This window comes from Pagrus pagrus (genome assembly GCF_965226575.1).
Source record: "Pagrus pagrus genome assembly, chromosome: 4".
In the NCBI taxonomy this organism is placed as follows: domain Eukaryota; kingdom Metazoa; phylum Chordata; class Actinopteri; order Spariformes; family Sparidae; genus Pagrus; species Pagrus pagrus.
In genome coordinates, this window is record NC_140188.1 from 27,297,542 (window position 1) to 27,314,043 (window position 16,502).

At 43.4% G+C, this 16,502-nt stretch overlaps 1 protein-coding gene across 1 annotated transcript in view; it reads left to right on the forward strand.

Moving 5' to 3' along the window:
* Positions 1-3,487: 3,487 nt before the first annotated feature.
* LOC311255636 (calsyntenin-2-like) overlaps positions 3,488-16,502 on the forward strand; it is a 251,594-nt gene continuing 238,579 nt past the window's right edge. The window contains exon 1 of the mRNA XM_084350266.1: positions 3,488-4,002. Coding sequence (XP_084206392.1) covers positions 3,939-4,002 — 64 coding nt within the window. The 5' untranslated portion in view covers positions 3,488-3,938. The remainder of the gene's footprint in view (positions 4,003-16,502) is intronic.

Sequence of the window (16,502 nt, forward strand, 5' to 3'; positions counted from 1 at the left end):
CTCTCCATGTGTTCAGCAAATGATCAAATTAAGATGCATGAGTGTGCTTTTCTATCTGTCACACTTGCTGTGCACAGAGGGATCTCCACCCAGACCTGCTCCGCTGGAAAAAAAAAAAGAAAAAAAAAATGTCTCTGTGCAGCAGCGTTCTTGTGTTCTCTGGCTGAAAGATAAATGAGGGGAGTGGATGTCTCTGTATAACATAGTGCTGCATTCAAACTGTACAGTGTAAACATGAACAATACATTGTGTTTGGTATTGGGTATTGTGAAAGGATTGCATAGACCTTGTGTCTGAATACACGCTTGACCATTCATAAACTTGCATTATGAATCATACAGTATTCTGTGCTGCATCATAAATCTCTGCAATGTGCCTGAAATATCACAAACTTTAGGTTATGGCAGACTGTACGCTCAGTGACAAAAGCTTCTATATGCTTCTATATGTGAAATGTCACCCAGGTGCACTGAGGGCGACTCATTAGCACCACGGCGCTCTGCAGCGGTGTATCATAAATGGATGTGGAATGAGCCCAGGGCAGCCTCCAGATTTTGCTCAAAGAACAAAAATCGATACGAAACAAAACTATTACACCTACTTCATTACAGCGCGATGAATTTATACTCAAACTTTCTCCGTGAGGTTGATCTAATTTCATCCCCGCAGGCCGTTGTGATTGCCGATGCTGTTTTGTGAGCACACAAGGCGTGATGTGACGTTTTTAGATTGTCAATACTTTGGACAACCTTAAAGCGTCCTTGTGACTCGGCACAGAGAACAGACTTCTCTGCAGGCAGCGGGGCTTTGAAAAAAAAAGAAGGTGTTATTTAAATCCTTTTTGGTGCTTTACTCGTTCTCTGAGGGGCTGCCTCTGACAGCTCTCACAACACATTATATATTTATTACATTACACTGCAGTCGTCAATTTTAAACCAATATCCTCCTCATCTTCTTATTGTTTCCATCATCATTTAGCAGCCTACACAGCAAATGGCCGCCGGTAATGTATATCACTAATATCTCCCAAAAGTGAAATACTTACAGGAGACAAATAGAACCGCACATTAAACTACTCAGCCAGGTTAGATTGCCTGAAACACACAGCACGAGAGAAACTTTTTGTTTTTTTTCTCCCCTCTGGACTCGGAGCAGACAGACGGACACAGTGTGATATCACATTAGCATTATAGCTCGCAATTCACTATTCCCAGGGTGGTTGATACGGTAGCCTAGTGGGTATAATGTGTGTCAATAATGAAAAAACATCACAGACCTGGAGAGCAGGAAACTGAATTTGAACAAAATTGGCCATTTGCAGCAGGTTGTAATTTGGAAAATAGCCTTGATGAAAAAATGAAAGTATTTTGCCTGACGCTGCCCGGTCACTGATATGAAAAGTCATATTAAACTCAGAAAACAACCCGCTCCGCCGAGCTCCCAGATGACTTGCCTTGCTAGATTAAGATTAGTTATTTCACCCACATATTTTCTGTTATCCAGATTTGTTTTCATTGATTAATGACTTCAATTTGGAGAAGATCTGTGGCTCTGCTGTAAAGCCTTGAAGAATACATTTGCTCACTCTGTGCATCTTTAAATGTTCTTAAGAAATGGAGAATGTTTGATATAATAGGATATTTCAATAAACCTATTGCTTTTGATACATGTTGATATTAAAGGATAAGTTCATCCACAAGTAAAAATTCAGTCATCTACTCAGCCTCATGCTGATGGACAGTTGGGTGAAGTTTCAAAGTCCACAAAACTTTTCAGGAGCTTTACAGTTGCTGCCGGCTGGTTGCAGCCTCCTGAACAACTGAAGTAGATGGGGACTTGTTTTAAAACAGAAAAAAACAACTGAACAAAAAGAAGCTCCATACAGCTTGTCCAATCTAATCCAAGTCTCGAAATCCTCTAGATCCCAAATTGATTTGAAAAGACATTATTTACTGTACACCCTCTTTAAAGCTGAACTCTGTGTGCTGGATCTACTTCAGATGTTTAGGAGAATACCAAAACTCTGTTTTGCTGTGAAGCTCAAGAAATGTTCTCTGGACTACGAGGCTTCACCTGACTCCATCGACATGAAGGTGAGTGAATTTTCATTTTTGGGTGAACTTATCCTTCAGTGTGATATTATAGTGAGAACTAATATATAGTCACATTTAAATACACCTCATGCGTCTGAGGTCCCCTGAGGGTCTCAACACCTCGGCGTGAGAACCAATGCTTTGGTTTCACTGTCACCTCTTTGAACACACGCTCAGGAAAAGCCTTTTCGTCGGCTACACACCACTTAGGTCATTTCCCAGTGAAAAGAAGACCACATTTAATTTCATCACTGGATGGTGTGGATTCAAATCTGTTGCATTGTCATCTGTTTGTATTACTTTTTTCCCTCTCCCTATAGATAACACTGGCAATATTTTCTCTGCCTCCCAGAATAATCCTTAAACAGCAGAGATGGTCCGAGAGAAAAGTTCCTTTGAGATAGGCTACTCAGGAAAATTGAAAAAGTTATTATTAATCCTACTGCCGGGCACCATCTGAAAAAAATAAATAATGCACGCACGCACATACATACACACTCACACAGGCATGCCAACACACACCCACACACACACCTTACAGACAAACTGAAAGAATGAAATGAGGATTTTTTTTCCTTCCTGTGTAGCACGACAAACAGAGAGGCTCTCTCTGGCAAAATGAGCCATGTCACTTGGATATTTTTAAATCTGTTGCTTATTTCAGAAAGAAATGAGATTATGTGACATTTAAGCAGCGGTTTTGAATGCTTTCTCTACGATAAGAAAAATACTGAGATGAATGTCTCGCCATCATCTTAAAGTCTTTCTATATCTTAAACCCTTTCCTTCTTCTTGAAGCTTAATGTCCTTATGCTAAAGTGAAATCCTTCAGTCCAGAAATATCTCTGTTGGTAAGCAGAAACAACAATTTCAGAAATGTTGTTTTTTTGGGGGGGGAACTAAAAAAAGAAAGTGAATTTAAAATTCAAAAAACAGAAGGTGCAGACTTGTGCCAAGACTGGCCTACATTAGACTGATAATTCTATCTCTGCTGTAGCCTGCCTGACAAATTAAACCTTATTTATAGTGAGCATATTATAGCAGGTCTGTGAGTTTATGATAATAACAATAATTCCTGCATTATAATCATAGCCTGCTATATGCACGTGCTCTTGAGTGAGTTTATAATGCATTAATTAATTGTTAATGCATGACATCGTAGTGTTGTCTGTATGGATTTAATGGGTCTATGTCAGGACTTTGTTATCTAAGTCTATTAAAAGAAGACAGTTGTTTTCATTATGGATCCCTCCTCAGACTCATGTGAGTTGGAGTGGGCTGGGATGCTCCAGAGATAGGAGATGGGAGGAGGAGAGAGGGGAGGGCGTGTGTGTGTGTGAAAGAGAGAGAGAGAGGGAGAGAGAGATGGGTGGAGGAGAGAGAAAGAGAGAGAGAGTGAAAAAAAGCGCCTGGATCCATCGCTCTCCTCCCTGTGACGTCGCTCGGTCTGGTCCCGGGGTGCGCTGCTCTCCGGTCCCGTCTCAGCAGAAACCACTTTAGTTGCTGCCTCGACCGTCCACGAGCCCTGCGGTGCGACGCGCGCGGTTACGGTGCGGCGAGGTGCTTTTTGCGGGCACCCGGTGTCCTTCTTCCACTCCACGCTGCCCGTCTTGTCCCACATATCAGTGAACTGTTCGCGCACTCTGCCTGAAGAGAGAAGGGGAGAGAACCTGAGGCGTTGAATAAGAGGGAGAGGGCGGACAGGAGAAGGAGACAGAGATAGGAAAAAGAGGACAGAAAGAAAGAAAAGAGAGAAAGAGAAGAGAACAGAAGAGAAGAGAAGAGAAGAGGAAAGAGGTCGCCGTAGTCCCCTCTTCTTCCCGGGGCTGAATCTCCACCGAGAAGATGCTGAGAATAGCCGGCGTGTTGGCTGTAGTGGCTCTGGGGTTGAGCGCCGCTCGCACCAAAGGTACGGTAGGTGAAGGGCAACTCACTTGCTCTGTGTGGTGCGCATCTGCGAGTGCGCTGTGGCTTTATTATAGGTGAATACAGCCGGAGATGAAGAGAAAATGCCCATCTGCGTTGGTGCTGATTACAGTCTGTATGTTTGATGCTCTGTCCTGAAATGAAATGATTATTTCCTACTATTTCCCTGCTTTGGACTTGTGGAGGCTGAGCACTTGATAATTACTGTACAACTGCACTGCCCCTGATAGCACTTGAGGGTGTTTGTTCCACCTCCTGTGGCATCCCTACAGTGCTTCTATAGAGTGTTTTCATGGTGCTCAACACTGAGCTAACCATGACCTTGTTGTAGCCTGTTTTTTGGGTTAATCTCATGTGGCATCACTATAATATTGACTCAGGGACTTGCAGCGTTGTGATTAAATACCCTTCTCTCATATTCCAATATAGTATTTCTGTATGGGGCCGGACGTTCTGTTATATTGTTGGATTTTATGAGACTGTGGATATTTCCTGTTAAGGTTTGTTTGATAGGTAACGTTGGTAGGAGCAAATCGGAGCAGATAATCTGTGAAGTTTTGTGTCGAAATCTGCAAAGAAGTAGCATATGGGGTCCTGTAGTGCCTTTCAGCCAGTTTGAAGTTGAAAGTGGGCAGTGTATCATTAAAACGGTGGTGTTATCAGTGCACATGTGGTGCATAATTAGCTCATTGTGGACTTGAACAGAACTCCCACGTTCAATTCACACACTCTCCTCTGGACAGGGATGAACAGATCTGAAAGCACGAGAGAATCAATCTCAGAGCCGAAACATAAATAATAGTGCAGATGGTCGTATCGTTAAGAAAGAAATCTGTAAATACTGTGATGAACATGAATGCTGGCAGCATGACAGCAGCCAGATTTATCTCACAGGGATGTGAGGGTATTTTCAGGTTCATCTGTTAGCAGCAGCTTTTGCAAATTGACCCAAACTTTGATAAATCCATCTGAAATCATAATCTGTATAATATGCATATGTAAACTGAGCTTTGGTGGGATTTACCAGCACACTAATTTAATTCACAGCTGCAATTAGGCCATTAAAATTCCAAAAACAAGCAAGAAATAATCCCCAAAGGCACAGATATATGATAATGACATCCAGATGTCATAAATGTGTGCATGCTGCAGTTTTGCATCATAGCTGAGCTAATTTTAGGTCTACCAGTATCCCCACTGCAGCGGGACCGCTCAATCCTCCAGTGAGCTTGGCATGTGCCGTAGGTAAGCGGGTAAATGCGGCAACAGGTTTGTGCTAATCAACTCCCTGTAGACAGAGTCTGGCTTTTACACAGTGAAATAACAAGGTGACACCTGTCAGTTTCGTCTGGGAGCCGAGAGAACACCCAAAGTGCGATAAGCTGTTTATCCTGCTTGCCTCCTGACACAAGAAAGAGCCTCCATGCTGGTTGGCTGGCTGGCTGCTGCTGCAATCTTAGCCGTGTGTGTGTGTGGAAGGAAAACATATGCTAATAGACCTGCTCCAGGACCTGACCTGGCCCGAGGTCAAGCTTTTGCCTCATATGCACTTTCATTTAAATAGGATTTACTTGCCAGCGACAATGTGATGACTATCGTGTGCTGTGCTGTGCTGTGCGTGTTCATGCAGAAACTGTTTAATTACCTGTTCGGGATTCATGTATTAAGCTGTGTTTCATATATGTAATGCAGCAGGAAATAACAGGGTAGATGCGCTGTAAGGAAGGAGTTATCATTCTCCTAGTATCCAGAGCTCGGCTGTGAAGTAAACAAATTACTTCCAAGTCAGTTGGGGCTGAAAAAGCGAGCACACCATGGATCTAATTGATTCCCTAGGGCCACTGTACAGTGAGTAAACCCAGGAGAGAATAAAAGTCTATTGTCTCGAGGATCTGTTGCTACACACTGACCCTCGCTGCCTTCCCCATTTCCTGTCACAGTTGGCAGGAAGCATACCAAGCAACAAACCTAAATCATCTCACATTTCTCACCCCTGAATCCGTCTCTCCCGTTCGTTTTTTTTGGAAATGACAACTAAAATAGTGCATTCGTGTCAAGTGTTGCAAAAGATCCGCCTCCGTAGCGCCAATGTGCGAACCTGTTTTCCAGATAACTTTGAAGCGCCGCTGCTCCTGTCATTTTGTGTTTAGCCGCCGTTTCATTCCAGGAAAAGCGTGGACGTGCAACTTCCTTTAATCACCGTTACCCTCCAGTCATCCATTCAGCTTGTGTGTCTCTAAATGTGTGTGGATCCACTTAGTATGTGTTTCAGAGTTGTCAGTAATCAGAGCTTGAAGCACCAACATTCCTGCGTCTGTTTGTGTAGGTGTGTGTGTGTGTGTGTGTGTGTGTGTGTGTGTGTGTGTGCGTGGGTTTTTGCCCGTGCACGCGCAGGGAGAGTGATAGAGTGCAGCCAACATGTTGACAGCCGCCAAGTATGCAAAAATGGGCAAGGAGGTGATGTCGTTTACAAAGGAATTATTGCATTCGCAGATACATGCTGTGGCTCAAACGATTTCCCCAGGACCGACCGTGTCGCTGCTCGACAGGGAGAATCTTCTGGCAGCGAAGCAGAAAGAGCTATAGAGTTTTTTGCCAGTGCTGCCCGGAGCCCCGCTTTTGTGTAATTCCGAGCAATATGAACTCTGAATTTAGATAGCTCATTACCAGCACAGTATATTTTAATTCAGCTACCCACTGTGCGACTCTTTGTTGGTCGAACCTTTTTGCTGCTTTATTATGTCCAGATAAACACACTGTACATTTTATTTTCTCTGTCAGTAAACATACGAACACTTAGAATGTTACATTCAGCCTTTTGGTAACAAGCTTGAGGCGGTGGCTGTGGTGTGAAGCCTGCTTGTGAAGTTGCAGGATTAATTGACAGGGGTCCTGTAATTTATGGTTTTCTATATAGGGCTTCTGTATGTGTGTCAGGATGTGTAAGCCGGGGCTTTTGTGTGTGCGTCCAAGGGATAAAGAAAGCCAAGAGGATAGTCATTTGAGGATCCCATTAGCAAATAAAAAAGCGGGGTGACAAAAAAAAAAAATGGAGGCAGATTTATGTCCCCCCTTCGGAGAAAGGAAGTGCATTATGAGAGCACTCTATAAATCGTCCGACCAGCGTGTGACACAGGATGCCGCACAGATCCTGCCCGGCCTTGCAGCAGCCAGGGGAAGCAGGGCTCAGTGACATGGAGGAACACAGATTTGTATTTATTTCTTTATTTTTTTACACAACACTTGCTTTGTCCTCCGTTTTCAAAGCTTCACTGATCTCTGTACAGCCCCACACCATTTGAGAAGTAGGAGGGCTTAGTGGCTGCGGCCGTGGAGGGGCGCCAGGCAACTGATCCCAGTGCAGTCCTGCAGCCACCAGAGACAAAAGATGGAGTCAGGGTGGATAAGACTAAGCTACCGTCGTCAAAGAAGGAGGAGAAGCAGGGTTCTTGTGATGCTGTGATTAATGACACGAGCCTTGTGACTTTCACACTGCTCCTTCCAGCATCTTGATCTTTAACTTTTGAGTGAGGAAATGCTGTTTTTATTGTTAAAGAAAAAAACAAGCCTTTCCTTTCCGCCTCAATGTTAAGTATGGGATGTTGAGGAGTTACTGTTGTGTGGGTGTTTGTTGCCGCCTTGTAAACATACAGAGAGAATCACAAATAAAGAGGAAGTTTTGTCCCTGAAAGCTATTATCGGATCTTAGCGCAGAGTGCTTTTCTAAGGTATTCCACCATGGCCTATGCACTTACATCTTCCTCCATCTTGACTCTATATACAGTATCTGGCTCTTTTTGTTCCCTCTACCTCAAGTATTTTTGTCTCTTCCAACTCTATTGTCTTTTCAGATGTGGAAGAAGAGGGGAGGAGGGGGGTTTAGGAGTAGAGTCACAGTGTGTGTGAGCATGTAGTTCAGTAGCTGAGTGAACTGGGAGCACCGCGCAGTGAGTGGGTGTCTCATTTTTCTCTTCCTTTTTTTTCTTTGTGTCTTTGGGTGGTCACGGCTGACCATACTTGGCAGCAGATATTCAGACATCCAAGGCCCATTGATTTGTGCTACAAAGTGTGTGTGTGAGAGAGAGAGAAGGAGAAAGGAGAGAGAGGACTTGATCAGAGACAAGGCCAGAGCGGGTTCTGTAGAATTAAGTTTGAATCCCCAGGGTCTTTTAGAGCTGTGATCGGAGAGAGAGGAATTGTAAGGAAATGAATAAAAAAATAAATAAAAGGAAGGTAAGAAAAAGTAAATTACCAGACTGAATAAGGAAATAAATAGACAGATTAGGGGAAAAGGAAAGACATGAAGTTAAAAGTTCATTCTTGCATTGAGTAACTGTTCTGATCTCCATCAGTAGATGGAGTTTACTCAGTTGTAGATGTTCAAATGTCAAGTGTTAGCTTACAACTGAGACAAGATGTGTTAGCAAACTGTTTTTCACTAGTTGACTGGAACTAGCCTATGCATGGATACTTTGATGACAAGTGGAAGTGACTTGATAATAATAAGTTCTGGTGTAACAAGAGCACATGTATAGAACATGCATTAAGTTGGTGAAATTTAATGTTTTGTATGATCATATCTAAATAACATTAATCACTACATTTCAGCTATACCGGATCAAATAAGGCTGAAGCAGAAAAAAAAAGAAACATGAATGTATTGAATTGATCACAGGGACTCTTGATAGGATATTAATTCAACGTTTCCATTCACGCTTTAGCGAGCCTACTTTTGTTGGAACAGTGGCCACAAGGTCACAAGGGGCAAATAGTTGATAATGGTATTGCCAATATTTAGTATAAGAAGAGCAGACTAGAGCCATTATGGTGGTGAAATAATATTTTTTTTTTACTTAACCACATCTATCTTAAGGTAGCTAACATTAGATTACACTTGCCATCATAAGCTACTGGTCGTATCAGTCTGAATAAGGCTGTAGCTCCAAAAACCTGTTGTATATTCATTTGAAAAGCATGAATGTGCTAAGCTACTTGACCCAAACAATATACCATATGTAAGTTTGAACATCTGAATCCAAAACCATGGCCATTAATCTTCTGGTTGTCACGCTGGAGCGGAGAGGGTTGACCCAAATGCAGTATACGGCAAGCAGGAAGATCAATAGATGAAAGTTTACTCAGAATGCGGCACACAAGGAACAAGCAAATAGGAAGAAATTTCATGGAAACACAACAGCAGGCTCAGGGGAACTCTACAGATGACTCAACAAAAACTGAACTGAAGCCTGGTCTTAAATACAAACTAAATTAACGAGGGGATGGAGTGCAGGCGGCGAGAGGTGGAGAAACACAGGTGAGAGTTATAATTGGAAAAACACTGGGACCAGGACTGGGCTAATTAGATGGATACAAGGCAGGTGTAGAGGAAAAATCAGGCTAGTGAGGAGCACAAGAAAACAGGCGGGGGAACAGACGCCACAAAAAACCTAAAGAACACATGGAACACACGTACAATGAAACTACAAATGACAGGACCATGACACTGGCTTAACAGCCTCAACTCTTCTGGTTTTAAGCTTCCTATCAGATCCTGGAACTCACTACTGATATAAGACATTAAGAAAGTGATACAAATCAACCCGAGGTGTTGGGCAATACATTAAAAATTCCCAACTAGCCACTGTCAGTCCAACAACTAGCAAGTAGCTGCCTGCAGTATGATAGATCGTAACCTTGTTATTAATTTGTGTGATTTTTAAGGACGGATATTTCTTCTGTATGAATACATATCCCAGCCTGCTCAACAGAAACTATGTTAGTGCTGGTAGGATGTGGCTAAAGCTATCTGGAGCATCTGTGAAATCTAATGTGATGCTAACAGAGAGAAGCTGCTATAACACACGGACACGTCTCTCTAGAAGAGATGACCTGTCTGCAACAGTGGAACAATCAACACAAGCCATTGTAACAGGGGCTATTGAGCTTGAAAAAATGGCATCACATCCCAAAAAAAACAACCAGTGATGGACTCGGCAAATCACCGATAGCCAATATATCTGCCCAGTCACCCAGCCCTGGTGTTAGATGGGATTAAATTGGGTTTGGGGTTGAAATTGCATTGTCTAACTGCAGTGGATGAAAATCAAAGCAGGTTATTTTCTAGAAATCATGATCTTCTGAAAATGCCTGTTTATGTGCAAGTATGTGTGTGCATGTCATCGTGTAGTGCTGCACTTAGTCCCTACTGCTTCAAGATAATCAAATTTGTTCCGTCATCATGCTCCTTTGGTGATTTGCTCTCATGGCCTATAGTACATGGAAATGCATACACACGCACACACACACACACACACACACACACACACACACACACACACACACATAAGAGCTCTTCAGGTTTTTTAAAGGACTCCACTTCAGTCCTCCTCTCATCCATTTGCTCCTGTTTCCCTCCAATCACTTACCACCAGTCCAATCTAACCAGTGGACTTCTATTTTTCAATGCTGGGTGATGACACATACGTGAGACACACACACCTACACACACACACACACACACACACACACTGATGAGTAGCAAAGGGTTACACAGACAGATAGTGGCTGACCTGTCCCTCTCCACCAGCTGGGTCTGTCTGACCTCAGAGGAAATGATCAGATGGAGAAGATGGAGGGAGTTAGAGGACGAGTGAGAGGAGAGAGGGTCAGAGAGAAAGCTGCAGATCTTTGTCTCTGTGACTCATAAATCTTCACACTTGACAGGTGGAGCACTCCGAGTTGAGTGCAGACTTTTATAATGGACATGCAGACAGAGCAGGAGTGGCTGAGTACAGACAGCTCTGTGCTTTTGGTGTTGATTTGTCTCTGTATTGTTAAAACTGTCTGTTTCCTGTTGGCAACAAAAATAATCATACATCCATCCATAGTTTACTTATACATTCTCATCTTATACAGGTTTTTTAAAACGATGGTTTGGGAGCTGGAACCTATCCCAGAACCAGCAGCTACATTTATTTTGTGATTTAGCTGCAATAAAATTTATATTTGATCAGCCCTGACAAATCTCAATTCCGACTTAATTTGCAAACTAAACGATTTTGTTGCATACACTATGCCTACCTGGAAATTATCCCACTATGCACTGAGCCAAACATTGGCCTGCTTGTATATTAAACAGTTCAAGGAACATACATTTTGGCAACCATTGGGACTAATTATTGGCACACTAAGAAATCATGTTTATGCTTTGTCTATATTATGGATTAAACCAACTCATGTGTTCATTAGTGAGCTTTACAGGTGCTGGTAGTCAGATTTTGTGACCTTTGGAAAGAGCCAGGCTAGTGGTATTTGACTGCCGGCTCCAGCTACGTATCCACTATAAAGACATGAGAGTGTCTTCTCAAGCCCAAAAGCAATTGCGTGTATTTTCCAAAATGTTGAACTTTGCCTTTATGAACTATGTGGATGCCAGTGAAACCTGTGGGCTGTTTTTCTTACGCTTGCCTGATGACAAGGGATCAACCGGTATGTTTTTTCCAGAGCCGATACATTTACTGATGATTAGTAGTCAAGGAGAACAATAACTGATATTTGGAAACGATCTACATTTTCAGTAAAAAGGAAAATCTTTGTGTCAAATTTGGCATAACCAGTGATGGAATGTGACCAACTACAGTTTACTCAGGCACTTAAGTACAATTTTGAGGTAATATACTTGAGTACTTCCATTTCCTACCACTTTATACTTCCACTCCACTACATTTATTTAATAACTAGTTACTAGTTGCTTTGCAGATTCAGACTATTCAGTGTTGATTGGATATCACTTGTGACGACAGTGTTATGGATGGGACATTGAGTGAGACCAGAGTCGTGACTACAGACAGATCATAGCCGAAGTAGCGCATATTAAATTAATTTATTTTATCTGCAGTTGGACACAAAAAACACAGATACACATAATCAGAAAAATTCTGAATATTAACCCTGATCAACCAACTGGTCTATGCCTATATTGCTCACAATGCTGTATGTTTGTTTACAGTGTAAGGCGGTTTCACTGCTGTGGGCAGCTCCATATAGATGTTTGCCCAGCATGAGCATTAGTTGTTATTTCAGCATTGCGAGCAGCAGCTCACGCTCTTCATTGTCAGTCTACACACACAACAGCGTTATAAACCCTCAGCACCATGTATTTGCTAATGGTTTGAAAAGTTGATGATTATCCACAGGTATTGGGCAGCCTGCACACACATTCCTTCATTAGTCTAAAGCCCGGCCCAAACACAAGCACGCAGGTACACACCACGCAAATACACACCACACAACAAGTCCCTGTGTGATTTTGCCTTGATGATTGTGTTAAGTGCTCATCACTCGCGTGTCTGTTCTCCTATCTGTGCTCAATTTCAATTAATCCGTCCATTTCCCCATGAAGGCAACAGTTGTCATCCCATATGCTAGCCACTTACAGGCTGTACGCGAGCTGGCAGAGCTTATACGTATACACCCAAACATTCCTGAACGTACACAAACAAATAACAGAACACATGCTGTTGCTTCCCTAAGCACTAAACACATAACCGCATACCAACACACACACTTGCTTCTCCACTGGAGGACTCACAGGCCCGTGGTACTCAGGGTTTTTTTGGCAGTTAAATCTCCATCAGCCGGAGGTCCACAGATACGGCCCTGATAAAAAGCGTTATTCAGTGCTGGTTGTTGTGAGTTACAGTACTAGTGTCAGTGCCCCTGGCGTTAGGCCAGCCTGCCAGCAGATGCTACAAAGTCTGTCACCCTTCTGCGGTGGTTATGATGGGTAGTGATTGGAGACAAGGTCCACCAGGCTTATGTCTGTTTACCTTCATTATCTCCATTCTGCTTTTATCAAACCGCCACAACTTTCTTTTCAAGTTCACTCAAATATGAGGCATCATTATCTCTAAGGCGAAAAGAGCTGGGTGCAAAACATTTAGCCTTGCTTAATAATACTGTATTATCAAGCCTATGTATATTTAATATGTGTGGATGCATCTTAGATTACTAGAAAGGCTTTCAAAGCTGAAACACTGCTGCTGTTTTGATGGCAGAGTGTGTTGTTCTTATTCTCCTTGAGAATACTATGCGCCACTGTAAATTGCAAGTCAACAGTCGAGTTATCCACGAACAGACTTGAAGCGGGTGTCTGGCGCTGTCCTTGGTCCTGAAAGGAGCCAATGACACTCAGCAAGAAACTGCAGCAGCAGAGCTCTCCATTGTGCTGAAGGCAGACCTACTGGATGATTTTGCCTTTCCATTAGCTCATGCCTGGGTGTGAGTGGGCTTTTGCATACAACAGTGTGCAGGAATATTGGAGGGGAGGAGATATGTGAGAACACGCCAGGGACCTGACAGCCTGTCACAGCTATGATAAGGCTGAGCTGTGATTGATGGGTGACAGATGGACGGGTGAGAATGGCTGGGAAATGTGCAGCATTTCAATGATTATGCTGGGAGCGCTGTTTTAATGTTTAGCTCTTACATCGTGAGAGACATAATGGTGATGTTAAAGTGGATAATGGGATTCAATTAATAAAAAGTTCCTGAAAATCTGTTTTCACAATCAGGCTCTTACGAATGAATGACAGGCTCCCTCAAAGCAACATGGCAACGCGCCAGCTAAGGCAGTGAAGAATTAAGGCAGCAAACAAGGACATAAACAGTGCGTGATTAAAATATCTTTAAAAATCAGTTTGAGAATGTTTTATGAGGAAAGAAAACCCCCAAGGATTTTTCAGTGCAATTTAAAAAAAGAAACCCCACTGAGTACGAACAAAACTGTTTTTTTATGAAGATGTTGCACACAGTGCCTTTAAGTTCTGACACCATGTTTTCAGTGGCTTTAAACTCAAAGCACTGATTGAGAATATACAAATACGGAGCGTGTAATCTCTGCGTGTGTTTGCCCATGACTCTCTCTGGCATCAGGGCCACCAGAGCCAAGAACCATAAAGCATCTAAAAATAAATAGTGTCCCGACAGTATGGAGTGTATTGAGTTGTGGCCAGCCATTCTCACATACCGGCTGCTCTGCCATATTTTCAACCCGCTATAGAAATCTCCGCACAATGATGCATGAATCCCGCCGCTGTGTGATGAGTTTGTGGAGACGTGTGTTTGGCCTGTGTGTGCGTTATGACTTATGAAAGCCGATGAAATATGTCCGTGTAATGTACGGTGTCCTTCATTCCAAGACATCTGTGGTGATTGTGTGCTCACGAATGCACACATGCGCAGGTGGAGCATTTGAAATGAACAGGTGGGACCGAGTTTGTGTCAAGGGGCCTGTCATGGATGCAGCAATTTTATCCTTCCTCTGTAACTGGGCCACTGACACACACACATAGTGGCACACACTGTGAGCTCCTCCTCTCCCCTACGTCAAAGTTCACCCCAGTTCCCCGTTGCTGTTGCACAGGCTCAGTAATTGCATGCCCAAACATGTGTGTGTATACGTCAGCGAGACTGTTTGTGTGTGTGTTTACCTGCGTCCAGGTCAAACCCAGAGGGACATGAACTCTCTGCTGGGTTGTTTCATTTTTTGACGGGACGCTCGGGGCCTCATTTGTCCCTGTGTGTTTTGGGAGAAATCACCAAGGTGCTCCCGCCTCCCTCCCCCAGGAAGAAAAAGGAGAGAGGGGGAAAGTAGAGAGAGAGCACTGAGAGTGCCTGTCAGCTCTGATACAAAACCCAACAGAGTGTTTGTCTTTGTCACAATTTGTTTTCAAACCTTCGTGTATATTATGATTTGTTCCAGCTGTCAGACTGCAGCAGCTGCTTTAGCTCATATTTGTGTCCTGCATCTTCATCCTCAGCTCCGGTCCTGCGGCAGACAGCAGCCTGGCTGTAGCAGCTCCCCCTGTGTTACCAGGAGGAGGATCTGGGTCACCGTGTACCTGCTCCTCCCAACACTTTGCCTCCTCTCACTCCCCCTTGTTCATCCCCTGTTCTATCTCCCGTCAGCTTACCCTTATCCTTGTCTTTGCCATGTTTGTCTTTGTCTAATCTAGGGCCCAATAATATCACAAATTCAAATCTCTCTGCTTTTTTTGAAATGTTTTTTCAATCTTTCGTCCTCATCTTTTTCCATGCTCCCGCTGGGATTTTTCTGGTGTAGCATTAGCAGGGAGGTAATTACCGACGGCGAGGCTTAGCCAGGTCTTATCACAATGTTCTCTCCTTCCCTCTGGATCTGTCTCTCCCCTCTCTTGTTCTCTTTCAGTCTGTGTGTCTTTCACGAGGACCCCATGGAGAATCTCCTCGTAGAAGAGGCATTAGGTTAAGGGCATTTAGGAGCTGAAATTTTAATCTGAGTGACTTTCTTTTAGTTCTGCCGTCGGAGTAGCTTTTGTTGACTTTAAGAAGTTGGAGAAGTTTATCAAGGCTAACCGTACCCTGAAGAGACTGTGAGAGTTGAGCAATAGCATGCAATGTAAACATCATGGAACGCACACACACACATACTACATGTGTTCCTCAGTCACACATACATGAAAACATGAACAATCCTGGACTCGGCAAACAAAGACAAGTTGCGCGAATATGCAGAAAGCACACTTTTTAATCATGATTCATTCTCCATCCTTACAGGCATGAACACTGTCATACATATTCGGACATTGTGGACTAGAAGCTAATAATAGAGTGGTGAATAATTAAAGTGCTGCATTCATTCATTAAACACTCAAAAATGGTTGGCAGGACACACACACACACGCATGCACACTCGCCCTCTCTGCCCTCTATTTGAATATCTTGTCAGTCGGATACACTGTATGTTAACAGCGAAGCGCATGTGTGTGCGCACGTGTTTGCGTGTGTGTGCATGTGAGTGTGAAGGTCACTCATTTTTCTAACCAGCACATCATTGTTAAATCATGAATCCACCCCGGGCTCACTCATCGCTCCTGCCTCTCACTGTTTGGTTCTCATTTTGTGCTGGAGGTGCTGAATATGTGTGTCTGAATGTGTTTTGGTGAATGTGGAAATGCAGGTATGCTGTTGAATGTGTTCATGCATGTGCATGAGTGTATGTGTGTGCGGGCCTGGGCCCCCATGAGTTCTCATTATGGTGAGAGTGGATGGCCGAGCCCAGCCCTAACATCTGTCTCTGAGAGTGGAGGGGCCCCACACCGAGCTCTTAGCCAGGGAGCGCCCTCGGAGGAGAGGCCGCATTCTGCCCACATAACGAGCCAGACTGCTGCACCTCGCTCTGCATGAAAGTTCACTTCTGTACTCTACGTTAACTCTTACAGTAAATTGACATTTTTATTACAGGCTGCACTTCAACATTACGCTCAGCCCATCACAGTGGAGACAATCAGCCTTATCCAGTCAGTATGATGCATTGAATACTGTGAGCCATCTAGTTAGTTTTAACTAGAGCCTCAACCACTGGCAGGCCTATTGGCTTGTCACCAATATATAATCATTGGTATATACAAAGAAATAGCAGAGCTTTAAAACGTATTGACAGAC